We start from the raw sequence: 15,535 nt of genomic DNA, 5'->3' as shown, positions 1-15,535 counted from the left end.
AAAATAAAATACATTAAGTAGATAAATGATGAAGTGAGTAAAATACTGACTGCATATCTCAAAGAACTTGTCAGGTCAGCTTCCATTATCAGCTAAAAGAATTTTTCAAACAGGGAGGTGAAATTTTGGGGGAGAAAATTGTGGGAGTCAGTAAACAATTTCTGCATAGCATTGATTCTTGGCATTTATTAATTACCTTTCTGCCACGATAAAACAAAATGGACCCACTGATTCACTTGGAAAACTGAAGGGTTAAAAATTAGCTAGGTAAAGTTAGAATGCATGGTTCTTCCTTCTCCCCTGTTTTAATTTAGTATTTTAAAGTGTCATAAAGCTACGGTGGGAATACTAGGAATTGCTCAGTTTTGTGCTCTGCTTTTCAAACTTTACTCTTCCACTTGCTCTAAGAAATGAAATACTCCCAGTTTTTTTTTAAATGGGTTGTATAACATTTTTATCTCCTTCACAGATTGACAACCCATCACACACGCTCCCTCTTTCTCTTCATTTCTCCCCATCTAGAACACACAGGCTTCATTTATTCCACTTGAATACGTTTCACCAAATGGCTGCTCTGCCCGCATGAGACAGGCACAGAATCCAGTAATGACCACTTGTCATTCTCTTTATAAAACTACGTTTTAAACAACCTGTTTGTCCTTTTTGGACAGCTGCTGTCATAGGAAAACGGATTTATTAGTGTATGGTTATGTTAATGAAAGTCTATATTATTCACTTGCCCTGCTTTTCCAAACCAGAGACTTAAAGATCTGTTTCTCCCTTTATGGTATTTTTCCCCCTAATATAATAATGTACAGTAAAATGGCCTTGAGCCCTGAGATAATAATGGCAGAGAAATCCCACCTAAAAAAAAATTGGAAAGAGAGAGAGATTCTCCTCCTCCCTGCGTGTGGCTCCCGAATGCCCCACATCCTTGCTCTGTCACTTGATCTCCAGGAGCTCTTCACCCCACTCACTAGCAACAACCTTGGGCATTTGAAAGAAAAATGGATCCTTTCTGGCTACTAGATAGATAAGGGGTAAATGTACCTGCCTCCTGTGTGTGTGTCTGTCTGCCTGTGCCCCTCCTCTCCAGCCCCAGTAGAATCCTAAGCTTAAAACGCCCCCGAAAGCCATCCTCGCGGATTACTCCCTGTATGCAGAGCGAACCCCATCCGCAGGGCTGAGCAGCATCGGGGTAGAAAACACCTGCCCCTCCCCCGTGCCCCACCCAACCCTTTCAGCCTGCTCCCCTGCCAGCAAGCAGCCATGGAGGCCGCCCCGGCGGAGGCACAGGCGAGATGCGCGGCACTCACCGCCCGGCGCTGGGGAAGGCGAGCTCTCGCTAGGCAGATGTGGGGTGGCACCGGCTGACTGAAGCGCCGAGCAGAAGGAGGCGGCGGCCTGTGCTGTGACCATTCATGCGCAGTCCCAGCCCCCTTCCCCCGCCTTGCCTTGTCCCTGCGGCAGGTGCGGGGGGAAGGTTGTCATGTCAGCAGCATCCGTTTCAGCGAGATGCTGCCGCACAGGGACTAGGCATAGCAGGGCCAATCGGCCCCCTCTACACACACACAGGGCAGCCTAGGCACCAGCCACCCTCTGTATACACAACACTGTGTGTGGGTCACACACGCCACAGCTATACAAGAGCTGACCTCCACACTTACCTACCCAACAGGGTGAAGTGTGCATATAGTTCAGATATACACCCACAGACGATGCGCATTCACACACGCACACACAGGGACTGCATGGTGCAAACATAACACAAACCAGTAGGTGAAAATCTGAACAAACTAGACGGGGTGGGTGGGAGGGGAATGTTAAAGGCAACTTTTTGCTCTATATGAGACTGAAAGAGACACCCTTAAATCTCCTGGACGATTCGGCAGCTCATGTTCAACCGCTATTCAAGTTGTTTTGAATAGAAAGACCATTCTGCTGCTAAATAGGTTAGGACGGTAATCAGCAACCGATAGGGCCTCAAGGGAAAACAGCCAGGACACGTAGGTGGAAGAAGCCAGGATAAGAGACACCCTAAAAATTCTCATAAGTGTCTGAACAGATCTAACTGTAATGGTAAAGCAGATGGCAAAAGTAGTCTGGAAGGTGTTTATCGGATAACTCATTACAGAAAGAGTGAGCAACTAAATTGGACTTTTTCCCACATTCCCAATTAGGTTTTTTGACCAACAGTTGTTCAGAGTTGATTTCCTACGTGTAACTGCAGATTTAGAGGGCAACAATATAAAGTGACTGTTGATGTGAGTGCTGTAGGAGCCAGTACCTTGGCTGAGCCCATTTGTACAGTCACCTATCATGGAGGACATGATTGCCTCTGATTAAAGTATGTTTGCAGTGTTGTTGTAGCCATGTTGGTCCCAAGATATTAGAAAGAGAAAGTGGGTGAGGTAATTTTTTTTAATCAGATCAACTTCTGTTTGTGAAATAGACAAATTTTCAATCTGCTCAGAGCTCTTCTTCAGGTCTGATTAAAGTAGCAAGATTGAGTGCGAAAATTCAAAGGAAGGTTTGGCTAAATGAAGACCTTTATCATTTATTTGTGTGTTTGAAGAATAGTAACTATTTAAAAAGTGATTTTACAATGTACAATACCAATGTTACCTGAGGTAAATAAGAGCACTTAATTTTTCAACCTGAAGAAAAAATGTCTCCGAAGAGAACTAGCCTCAGCAACTGTGCTCCACAGTTCTGGTGTGTTGTTTTTTTATATATACTTTGATCAATGCACTAATCCCTTCCAGGGATCTTATCTTCAGCTGGGTAGTGTCTTATGCTTTACATTAGGGACATGAGACTTTCAACAGGATGTTTTCAAAATCCTGCTCTACCACTTCCAACATCAGTCGCTGCCTGACTAGTGTACTTATGTTAGGGTATGATGGAGAACTTTCCCCAGTTATTAACATATTTTGCTTGGTTAAAGAAGTAAACTCACATCTGTAAGGCTCAGAGTAACTCCAGGATGAATGTTAAAAGAAATTACAGATGATGATAAGAAAGTAACTGGTGGGAAATTGGTCTCACTAACACAGTAACAATACACTCCACAGTGAATGTGAATCTATGCCTTTTGCACAACGGATATTTTCCAATAGTCAAACTGAATACACATTTAGTAAAGATAAACTAGACATTAAACAGGAGAATGTCTTTCCTAAGCCCCGGACTAATTCATAAACAAGGGGAAGATAGTCCACTGAATGCTTAAGTCTTGTGTGTGGTCCAATCCAGTAGGCATACTCATAGGCCACTTACTGGCTCAAGTCCCATTCAAAATTGAAGGGGAACCTCACACCTTATAACTTTTACCCCAGCCATTAGAGCACCCACCTGGGATGTGAGACCCAGGTGCAATTCTTCTTTCTGTCAGCAGGGGAGAAAGCAGAACCCTCTTCAAATTCTACCTGTTAGCTCAGGGGTGGGCAAAGTTTTTGGGCCGAGGGCCACATCTGGGTTGGGAAATTGAATGCAGGACTGGGGCAGGGGTGCAGGGTGTGGGAAGGGGTTCAGTGTGCAAGAAGGGGCTCAGGGCAAGGGATTGGGGCAGAGGAAGGGTGCAGAGTGCAGGAGGGGGCTCAGGGCAGGGGTGCAGGGTGCAGTAGGGGGTTGGGTGTACGGGGTGCAGCAGGGAGCTCAGGGCAGGGGTTTGGGGTGCAAGGTGCAGGGGGCTTAGGGCAGGGAGTTGGGGGGTGGGGTACAGGAGGGGTTTGGGCTCCAGCCTGGCACCGCTTACCTCAAGTGGCTCCGGGGTGGCAGCAGGGCCAGGGCAGGCTCCCTGTATGCCTAAGCTGTCCTTGGCCCCACACTACCCCCAGAAGCGCTGCAGTCCCTGGGGGAGGGAGATTGGAGGACTCTGTGTGCACTGCCCTTGCTGTGCCTCCAGGTACGTCCCCCGAAGCGCCCATTGGCCACAGTTCCCCATTCCTGGCCAATGGGAATTGCGGGGGGCAGTGCCTGAAGGCAAGGGCAATGCATGGAGCCTTCTGGGGCCGCAGGGACATGGTGCCGCAGGCCAGATCCATGTTGCAGTTTGCCCACCCCTGTTCTAGCTAGATGCCCTAACATCTGGACTGCATACAGGGTCATTGTCATGTTCACTCTTTCTGCCTCAGACTGTTTAAGTATATATCCACAGTGGAACAGTCATCAGTCAAGAGAGAGTCTGCAGTCCAGTGGTTAAGGCACCTACTGGGGAAATAGGAGAGCCCAGGTCTAGTCCCCCAGCACTAATCACTCTTCCATTATTTATCTAGAGCAGATGAGCTTAAACAAGAGACTCAGGGAACTTCCCCCATCAGAATATCCCATAGCTAAGTGATTAATGCCCTTGCCTAAGAGGTGGGAGACCCCTCTTTAAACCTTCTCCCTAGCTCTGGCAGAGAGGGGGGGAAATTGAAATTCAGTCTCCCCCTCACCCAGGGAAGTGCTTTAACCACTGGGCTGAAAGTTATGAGGTGGGCATTAGCAGCTCCTCCTCCTCTGGCCACTTTGTGCAATTCAAGACAGGCACCTAACTCATTCCCTCAAGAAGTTCAGGCAGCTGGTTCCCATTCCCAGATTGCTAAGCAGACAGTCACATGCCTACAGCCTGAATTTACACACCTGTCTTTGAGAGAGGTGTGGGGCTTTGCATACACCCCCGCTATCAGCATCTCCCATTGGCCAGGTTAGGCAGAATCTCCTAACATGCTGGCTTTTGTAGATCACATTCTGAGGCACCTCTCTCTCCCCATCTGTTGCATAGGGAACCTAGGCACCTAATTCAGGCTTGGTGGATCGCAGTGTTGTTCCTGCGATTTTTCTAGGTGCCTAAAAGTTAGGCACTGTGATACTCAGCATTGCACCACCTAAGTCTCTTTGTAGATCTAACCTCTAATAGTTAAAGAAAGTGTAAAACCTGGTTTTATCCTTAGTTGTAGAGTAAGATGGCCACAATTAGCCCTCTTCACATAAGTGGCAACTTTTTAATAAGTCTGCTTATTGGCTACATTGCACCGTTTATATAAAGGGGTTTTACACCATGAACTTTCAACTGATTCTTCAAAAATAATGGGTAGTTGTAAAAAGCTGGTCATAGCTCAGTTACTCTGTACACCAGTGCTCCCCGAACTGTAGGGCACAAACCCCTACAGCAGGCATGGCAGGGCCCAGGCCAGCCCCCACATGGTGGGAGGGAGTGCCCTGCAGCCCTGCTCTACCCTCAGTTCCTCTCCAGCTCCCAGCCCCACTCCCAACCCCAGGCAGGCACAGACAACTTCCACTACTGGTAACGGGGTGGGGAGATGGAGACTGACACTCACGTACACTGATTAGCACAGACAATAAGGTAACACAAGTGCATAATTTAGGTCAACAACTGGTGGAAGGTTGGAGTAAACTGAGGCTTTGTGCCATTATATAAATGCATTAAGTAGAATTCTGCACCCTCATAGGCCCAGCTGATCAGTAATTCCAGGGTTTACATGGCAAAGCACAACCACACTAGAGGGAGCTGAGTAGGAAGACTTGTGGAGAGAGGTAACATACCCATGATATAAAGCAAATAAAAAGGAAGTTAGATGCATTATACAAGGATATTTCTTGATTAGTACCAAAGGAAATGGCAGAAACCTAAGATTACTTAAATCTTAACTGGACAAATGAAAGTAGATCTCAGTCCTGAAGTGGGAGGGAGTACATGGTTTGACAGAGTTTTCCCACATCCAATTTATGTGGTTCTATAGTATTTTGCATGTAATGGAATTAAATGTCGTGAAATTAGTGCATTCATTCTAATAGAATCCAACAAAACTCCATGTGAAATGGGAAGTTTGAGGGAGAATGGTAATTTGGCAGAGTGAATGTGAAGTATCCTTATATTTGTGGAGTATTCTGGGTATTGAGATAAGAAAGGCCTTTGGGGTGAGGGATGGATATTATTGTAGCCGCTCGAGCCTTCGCTGAAGGTCCTTATTTGCCTGTCCTGCTACAACCCCTTGATGGCTACCTTAGACTAGCTGAGAGCATGAAACAATGTTGCCACGGGCAAAGACTCTGGCAGTCAGGTTATGAAGGTTTAGGTCACTCAACCTCCATAGTTGGAGGCACGGCCTGAATAGTGTACCAAGATGTTTTGCCATACTTCCATTGACTTATTTTAAATTTTCTTTTGGGGGCAGGTTATGTTGTATGGAGGGTCCTACCTTTCCCCTAAGGAAGCATGAGGGAATTTGGTTCAGTTCACAAACCTTCTCACAGGTGGTGAGGTAGGCATCTGGAATGAGGCCAACAATTTAGCATCTACTGTCCCTGCAAGGTGGGCACCCCAACGGTCTCTCCCTGCTTACCATTCTCTGTTGTCTCTCATTCCTCTGCTTCTCCATGTGCAGTTCAAGTTGTTGCTGCTTTTCATGATCCTTGTTAGTTTTCCCACTCTCTGCTAGTAACCAGGGCCTCAATCTCCAGACTCTGCTTCTCTACATAGAGCCTCTCTGCATCTAGCTTTAGCCTTTGCTACTCCAATGCCAGAGATGGGGAACTGGCCCATGCAGACACCCGGCTGCTGTGGCTACTAGCTACTGTTCTTGGGCTCTCTTAGACTCCTGCCTGGGTGTGGACCTCAGCTCTGGGCCCGATCATCCTGCTTCAGCCATGCAATCAGCTGTGCCTTAACTTCCCAATGCTTAGGCCTCTCCCCCGCACACAGCTCAGCAATGTCCTTCTTAAGGAGGTGCGTAGAGGCCATTTTCTTGCTGTTTCCTCTGTTTTTACTGCTGCAAGTCACTTATTGCAAAATACGCTAGGTGCATTAAGTAACCAGTCTTTGCTTCCAGTCACATATCCACAGGGTCTAGTCTATACCTCAGCCTGTCATCAGTCTCTTGGCAGTGACCCCTTTAATGTGTCAGGCCCCAAGGACTTACACTGTTCCATAGGGGCAGGACTGTGGCTCCAAGACTCAGACTGGATCTTTGGTGCCAGAGATCCTTGTTTCTCTCTCTGGCTCCCTGCAGTTAATCCAGACTCCAGCAGGAGGCTTATACTGTACCCCTTCAATGCTCCCAGTATTTACAGCAACACAAGCAGCCATTCCAAAACAAGGTAACTATTTATTAGTCACCCAGCATACTGAACCTGGAAGTCCTTAGGTTAGCAAAGAGAGGCAGCAGTTATGCCACAGCCCATCCTATCCAAGCTGTGGTGGACTCCACCCTCGCTTTGGCTCCTTGTCCCCATGCCCAGGTCAGAGCTTCCAGCCTCTTCCAGAAGCCTATTCTTTATCGTTCCCCTGGTCACAGTTCAGTCCTTTCCCCCCCTAGGTTGGGCCATACTGAGTTCATATTTCCCCCCCTCCGCCCCCAAGCTTCCTGCTATCATCATCATCATTGGCGATCCCTCGATTCGAGGATGATCTCTACCATAGATTTACATTTGGGGCCTACAATGACTCAGGAATCTGATCCGGGAACCAGAGATCTGCCCGCAGTAGGAACAGACATTTCCTGGTGGGTCAGCTGCCTGCTGGGAGAAAGTTCTTTTTCTTCCTTCTCTCTTTTCAGCTTCAAGGGCAAGGCGCTTCTCCATTGGGATCGGTTGGTGGCTTGCTCCTCCCAGCTTGTGATGTCCACATCAGTTTTCTTGACATATGTTTTCAGTGTGTCTTTGTAGCATTTCCTCTGACCACCATGGGATTTCTGACCATGTGTATGCTGAGAGTTGAGGACTTGTTTTGGGAGGCGAGAGTCTGGCATCTGCACACAATGTCCAGCCCAGGGGAAATGGTGCATGAGGATCATTGCTTCAATGCTGGTGACCTTGGCTTCACTGAGGATGCTGGCATTAGTGCAATCTTCCCACTTGATGTGAAGAATCTTCCGGAGGCATCGTTGGTGGTACCTCTCCAGCCTCATGAGGACCTGTCGATAGGTCACTCAGGTTTCACATCCATAAAGGAGTGTAGGAATAACAATTTTCTTGGTGTCCTGCCCTAGATCCTGTTAGTGTCAATTCATAAATAATTGGAGCTTGCATTGTCTCTTTGGATCCCTTGTTGATCTGGATCGGTTTCAACCAGTTTCTTAACAACTCAGACAAGATGATCTCATTCACTCCCACTCATGTCTGCCCTGACAGAAGCACCATTTAGGGAGGGCAGGGGTACACCTGCCCCCCCCCCAGAGTTTTGTACCAGGTCTGCTTGTAGCCCACGCCCCAGGCAAAGCTCTTACCTGCAGCACAGTGCGGCAAGGTCCCTCCTCCAGAAGCTGGGGTTCTTCAGCTACTGCCTCTGTGGTCAGTTTCCTCTGCTGCGCTAGCTCACCCACTACGCCTGCCCGCCTGCCTCCACCAATCAGCTGCTGAGATGATATGGAGTGACTTAGCTAGCCTGGTGCAAAGATAAGGGGGTTGGTCCCTGGGAGGGGCAGTGACCAGGGCCTCTGCGGGTGGGGAAGGCAAGGAAGGGGTCAGTCAGCATGGGAGCAGGAGCACAGGGGCCCCGGTGGTGGTGGTGGTGGTGGTAAGAACACAGGGAGCACAGGGCCACCAGGCTTGGGGAGGGAGAAGGGGAGTCATTCTCCAGGGAAAGGGAGAGGTGAAGGCATACAGCTGTGCCCTGAGGGAGGGGGCAATGAGTGTGGGAGGAGCAGCTGAGGGGGAACAGTTCCTTTGGCAAGGATCCTCAGGGAGTGGGGAGCTAGGAGCAGGTAAGTGGGTCTTGGGGTCATTTTACCCTCAAAGAAGCAGTGAGTAGCCCCCCACCGCTCTCTAGGGGACAGACCTTTCTGGTCCAGAGCCGTCATGGCCAGCAGTGGGTGCAGCTTCAAGCACAGCTGTGTGTCCATGCTGTGCTTCAACTTCTGCCAGCAGGTGCTGAGCTTGTGGGGGATGAAGGCTGTGCTGCTGGCCAGCACAAAGATTGACCTGTAATCCACTGACATCCCACACCCAGGTAACTCCCCTTCAGCTACCATCAGCGGGCATTTCAACAACTGACTGTTTCAGTAGCCCCCAAAGACCTTAATCAGGAGTCCTCCATTGTGCTAGACACCATACAACCATTAAGGTTGCCCAGTTCCTGCCCCACAGATCTCAATCTAATCCTTATAATTCCCTATGGCAGGCAGGCAAGTATAATTATTCCCATTTTACAGCAATAGGAATCAAGGCACAGCATCCAAACAGAAAATGGTACTTTAAAAAAACATATATACAAACTCTGACTAACAAACAAGACTTTTTTCTCAACTTTAAAATGAGGAATTTTCTTGGCGTTTGGTTTTAAATATTCCTGTGAGAACTACAACTCAATCCCTGTAGGATTGTGTTTAAGAGCCTTCTGGAAAGTAACTAGCCTCTAAACAGAAGTGAAAGTGACTTGGAAGTGTCAGCTTCACTCCTGTTTAAAGTCAGTTTTTAATCTATTATTATTATTTGTAGTAGGGTAACATGCCTAGAGCCCCAGCTAGGTGCAGTATAAACTCAGGAGGCTTTTCCCTAGTAGGATGTATCCAAAAGTTAAATGATCTATTCCAATCTTGGTGAACTGCAAAAAGTAAGTAGCCTAAATGTTAGAAAGTAATCTAGATTTTTCTACAATTGTTGTATTCAAGAGTTTGTAATAGGTATATTTTTACTTTACTATTTTAACTCTAACCAGTGTCCCTTAAAAGTGACTTGCCACAAGATGTCAGAACATGTTAATGTTAGAACAGGAAATGTATCACATACCTGATCCCTATTCTGCTACTCTATCCTCAAGACTGCACACTCTCGTTGCTTATTGCTTAGCAGTAGTTACAAGCACCATGACCTGTTTGTTAAGGCACAGCAGGAGCTACACTGGAAGGTATTTGAGCTAGAGAGATTATGTGAAACTTACTAGTCATACAGTTACCACTCCCTCTGAAAACAGCACACAAGATGTGGCACTATAATGGAAACAGTGGAAGCTATTTCAACACCATCAGCTAGCAGAGCAAAGGACTTGATGGTAAGGCTAAAGAGCTATTCCTTTCTGTTGGGGCTCTCGGTTTTAGAAAAATATTCAAGATTTTGCATAGTGCTTCAGAAGAACTGCAACATGAAAACCTAAATTTATCAAGTGCCATGGAATTAGTAGGAAGCAATATTGCTGCTCTTCAACAAATGAGAACATCTGAGAGCCAATGGAAGGAGTTATGCGAAGCGAAAATCATTGCTAAGGAACTTGAAATTGATATTCCAGGTCAGGAAGTTGCAACTGCTGAGCACAGCAGTACAAAAGACCACCTAACAAAATATCCTTCAAGCTGGCCTTGTTTTTTGTTTTTAGTACACTGGGCCTGTCATCTACAGCTGGTCCCAAGAGCACTCAAGAATCTATAATCTGATTTCTATTATCCTGTTCTGGATAGAATTCTTGCTGAGCTTGATAGATGATTCACCTCCAACTGGAATTTGCTTTCTGCACTGCTTGTGACCAGAGTGAATATTTTCTTGATTATGAGAAACTGAAAATAATTGCAGATTCAGCAGGCACCTATTTTGGTGATCTGGATGGAGAAGTCAAAGTTGCCAAGAAGCACATTGCACATGCACACACACAAATTCTAGAATTCAGAAATTTAAGTATGTTCTCAACAAGTTACCAAGGGGTTACCAGTCTGCTGTCTATTATAGATAGTGGCGTGAACCATCCAGTTTCTACAGCATCAAATGAGAGGTACTTCTCTGTGCTCAAGAGAGTAAAGGACTACTTAAGCTCCACAATAGGAGATAGGCACCTAAGTGACTTGCTAATTTTAGCCTGTGAATGTGAAGCTTCAAAACACTTAGATATCAACAAGGCCATTGAGTTTTGTCAAGATGAGACCATAGTATTATCCATTGTTTTAGCTCATGTCTGAAGTGTTATTTGTTTTCAATAATTTATTTACCTTTAAACATATCTGGAACAAATTAACTGTCTAATTCTTCTCTTCACAATTTGGAACATAAGCCATTTAAAAATACAATTGCAGGAGTAAAGATTTTAAGCAGATTTTATTTCTCTGCTAAAGATAGCGTACAAAGTATCAAAGTTGTGTTTCTGGTATCTGTTAAGGCTCTAAAATTGATATCTCAAGGCTTGGGATTAGGAATATCTTGCTGTATTATCTCCTGATTGTTCTAAACTGAAGTTAAAATATGGCTTTAATTGGTGTGTGTATATATATTCTTTATATAGGAATTAGATACTGTGCTCCTGTCAGCTAATTTCTAAGTTACTATTTGCAAAAATTTAGAATTTTCCAGTGCTTAAGTAGCCCCTGGAATCACAGTTAAAGTTGCCCCTGTACCAAAATCTGAAATGGCACCGAGAGCAAACAATCCTTTTCCCCCCACTAGGCAGCAATGCAATGTGTAGAAGAAAACTGAAGCACACAGGCTTTGTAAAAATATCATAAAGAGTTCCCACTTCACCACATCTGGGTTTTATCATCTTCAGTGTGCCAAAGACACAGTTTAATGGCGCCCAGCAAAGCAATAAATTGCCCATAAGCAGCATCTGGCTGAGTAGGACACAGACAAGGCCTGGAGCTAGATAAAGCAAAAGTGGCTGGGAGAAGCAACCATATTTGTGGCAAATATGAATACCTGTCCCTTTGAATGCACAGGTACCAGATTTGTTACATTTAGCCAGGATGTTGCAACTCTCTTTTCAAAAATCTATCCAGAAACAGAAGCAGATGAAAAAGCTGGCACTTTACCAGATGTCCCTCAATGGCTGCCTGTTAGTTTGAGGGAAATCTAAGGGTACGTCTACCCTGCAATTAAAAACACTAAGCAGGCTAGTGCCAACTGACTCAGGGTCAGGGGTGGTTTAACTGCAGTGTAGACATTTGGGCTCAAGCTAGAGCCCATGCTCTAGGACCCTGAAAGGTGGGAATCTGAACCTGAACATCTACACTGCAGTAAAACAACCACTTAAGCCTGAGTCAGTTAGCACAGGCCAACCCCATGTGTCTAACTGGAGTGCAGACATATCCTAAGAAGTTGAGGGCTCTGTAGGATAGAACTCAAGGGCCTGAAACTTATGTACTTGACCATATACTTCTTGGCCCATAGCTTTCTCTTGCACTTGTGAGTAGACGTACTTGTGCTCCCGCCATCTTGCTATAAAAGAGTGTGCTGCTAGGGCAGTCAATGTAAAGGCTATTTAACTTTGGAACTCACTCCTCTTCATAGGCTAAAAGAGCCAAATCTGTTGAAGTTTAGAACACAGTGAGAAGCATATCTATTCTCCCTGGTTTTTAGAGAGGGCACAGCATTAGGAGGATAAGGACTTTCCATTGCCTATTTTCTACCAGGTTTTTGGTGGTCAGAGGTTTGGTGAAAATGACGGAGTTGTAAAAATTGTGTTTTTAAGGATAGTCGAGAGGACATAGAGCCCTGGATAGGACTCCAAAAAAAAAAAAAAAAAAAGCATACAGAAACTATGACAATGTCTCAAATGTCCTTAGTCTGATTCCATATCTTATACAGAAAAAAAGTGGTAGAAAGAACATTCACAAACAAGGGACAAAAAAAAGCTTTTAGACTCAAAACCAAGTACACCTCTACCCCGATCTAACGCGACCCAATCTAACACGAATTCGGCTATAACGCAGTAAAGCAGTGCGCCGGGGAGGTGGGGCTGTGCACTCCAGTGGATCAAAGCAAGTTCCATATAACGCGGTTTCACCTATAACTCAGTAAGATTTTTTGGCTCCCGAGGACAGCGTTATATCGGGGTAGAGGTGTACATACCAAAAGCTCTTAAGTTCTGCCAGCAAACAAGCTACACATACAGAAATCAGTAATGGAAAAGTTTCAAGGTTTTTACTCTTAAATAATTTTACAATGAATATGACATAGATGTAAACATCTGTTTGTGCAAATGAACTTTTAACAATATGGCTTTTTACTTTTGTCTTCCATTATTTCAGTGACAGTGTACTTTAATCTACTTTTGCATCATATGATTAGCTACATAAAGTTGCTCCAGAAAAAAAAAAGTCTCATACATGCTATTAACATTATTTTACAGCTTGACTGCAAAATAAAGATATCAGGTAAACATAACAGAACACACCCATGCTGCCAAGTGTACTGTACAAAGATTTTTAATACTTCAGTATCTAATTGCATATTTGTTTTCCATATGCTCAACCATTTCTCCAACTTGTGGGCACGCATGCTTAGATAGGTGCATTTTTTGTCTATGCAGATATATTCCTATCTAGCGGGGGGAAAAAGCCATAGGTACCCTGACTTACACCAAAAAGCAATATATACCCTGGCCACACAGGAATTGGAGCAGTAGTGAAGTCTACTTTGATACTGAAGTTTGAACACTGACAAGTCTCTTTTTGACTGTAGTCTTAATTCTCTAAATGTATTAAAAACACAAGTACAGTAAATGGAAAAAAGTTTCACGTTTTGATAGTCAGCAATCAGCCATTTTGCTTTTGGATGTGTTGGTTTTGTTTTTAAATATCTAGAAATTGTCTCAAAGAAATACTACTGCTCTCTTGACTGGAAGCAGCAAGATTTTGAAATGCCTCAGGCTTGCCTGTTATTTCTAAAAACATCTGACTCAGTGTCTGAGATAGCAATTCATAACCTATTGTAACTTATTTGTATAAGTTTTTAAACTAGATTTTTCTAACTTTTAAAAATCTAGTCAAAATTAAATTGAGCAGCTGACTAGTAATCATAAGAAGCCAAAGTAAATGGAAAAATACCTAATATCATACAGAGATGAAAGTTTACTTGTACATGTTAAAAAGAAAAAATTCCTATTTTACAAAAAAGCAGAACTAAGAATCACATACAGACTTAATTTTCTCAAAGAATGTTAAGGTAGTTCTAGAACAATTGAGTTAATAGTCAAATTAGTACTTATAAGTCTACAGGTTTAGTAGTTGGCAGGAGTTTTGCTTTTGATATTGGATTCTTTGGAGATCCCCTGTATCGAGCTTTTTCTTTTCCTGTAGCACTTTTCCGGAGGGTACTTTTATCTGGTGTAGCAATCGGAATGTTTATACTTGAGTTAATTTTTACAGCAGCTTTTGGTGCTTCATGATTGGTTAGATCTTCTAGAACAGATTTGGATGGGTTACCAATAGTTACTTTCTGTTTGCAGATTCTAACTGTTTTCACAGAAACATCAGCCTGTTCCAGCAGATTTATCGATTTTGAAGATTTGGATGCTAAGTCTAGTTCAGATGATGTAGAAACTTGTGTGTGTGTAGTTTCACAATACAGCAATGAAACTGTGGAATTCTTTGAGAACTTTTCTGTACAGGAGGACAGTGCAGTATCATAGCTTACTGATTTAACAAGAGGAGAACAAACATCACCAGGTTTTGCCAACTTATAGCTTACAGATTGTCTGTTAGAGTCTAAGAGGGAGTTTATCCTTCTTACAGACTGGCGGACAGGGGTACGTTGAAACTTAAGAGGTGGTTTAGTTTTGCTTGCGGAACATGGATCGTTTAATGAAAGTTTGTTGAACCAGTGTACGTGGTCAGAAACCTTTCCATGGTCAGAAACTGGTAAAGTTTTAGGTACAGTATTATCATAACCTCCAGTCTGCAAGTACAGTTTCCCAGGTCTGTTTCTAGACTTCAACAACGGCGAGACAGGGAGCTCCCCAGCAGCAAAAGGCTGAGCTGAATTACGGGACTTCAGCTCGTAATCTTCAGCAACTCTTTCTGACTGTTCCAGTTCCTCACCCTCTTTTCTTCTGAAGGAATCTATCTTCTTTAAATTATCTTTTGAATAACTGTTCTGAAAAGTCAATCTGTCCTCTCTGGACATTACCTGAGGCATACTAAATTCTGGTGCATCTTCCATGCCCAATTTCTGTCTCTGAAATTCAATCTCAATAGGATTTTGGAAGCTGTTTTCCTCCACAACCTTGATTTCATCTTTACTTGATTGATATTTGTCAGTGGTATTAGATTTATTAGCAAACTGATTAAACTGATCCTTGGATTTTTCAGCTGCCAGACTTTCAGCTGAAGTTTCAACAAGGTCCTTCTCTGGACTAACCCCTGAGAGACACGGAGTTTCAGTTAACTTTTCTTCTCTTAAATCTGATACAGAAGACTTTGCATCACCTATTAAATTTTGAAGATTGCTTCCAGATTCAGAAAATGCTTTTTTAATTTTCAATAATGTTTCTGTAGTCAAGTTATTCTCGTCCACACAAAGCGAGTACTCCCTTAGACTATTATCTTGCTTATGATTTGCAGTAGTGGACCTTAAGTCATCTGGAATGGCAGGTGGCTTTCCAACTATAAGAACAGGTTCTGAAAAACAGCTTTCAGTTTCAAGATATCCCATCAGACTTGCCTCATTGTTGCTGGTGCCATGAGAATCTGTAATACTGGGTCCATTCCAAGACATTCGGTAATTTGCATTATCACATTTCGGAGTTAGCAAGTTCTCCTCCGACTTGCTCATTATTTGTGAACCTTGAGAGAAGTTTGATAGAATTATTTGTTTAAAATATTGGTTAGCCTTA

General features: G+C 44.1%; 1 protein-coding gene across 4 annotated transcripts in view; it reads right to left on the bottom strand.

The window, feature by feature from the left end:
• Window positions 1–15,535, bottom strand: part of LOC117876684 (neuroendocrine protein 7B2-like) — a 69,983-nt gene that overhangs the window by 38,285 nt on the left and 16,163 nt on the right. For 3 of the 4 annotated variants that reach the window (XM_034768980.1, XM_034768981.1, XM_034768982.1), the window contains one exon: window positions 12,829–15,485. In XM_034768980.1, coding sequence (XP_034624871.1) covers window positions 13,906–15,485 — 1,580 coding nt within the window. In that variant the 3' untranslated portion in view covers window positions 12,829–13,905. Of the gene's footprint in view, window positions 1–1,316; window positions 15,486–15,535 lie in introns of those variants that run through there. The other variant, XM_034768983.1, reaches the window with a different exon arrangement.

The sequence above is a fragment of the Trachemys scripta genome, chromosome 4, assembly GCF_013100865.1.
Source record: "Trachemys scripta elegans isolate TJP31775 chromosome 4, CAS_Tse_1.0, whole genome shotgun sequence".
Taxonomy (NCBI): domain Eukaryota; kingdom Metazoa; phylum Chordata; order Testudines; family Emydidae; genus Trachemys; species Trachemys scripta.
The sequence above is the reverse complement of the archived record's forward strand: the minus strand, read 5'-3'. Positions and strand labels throughout refer to the sequence as shown.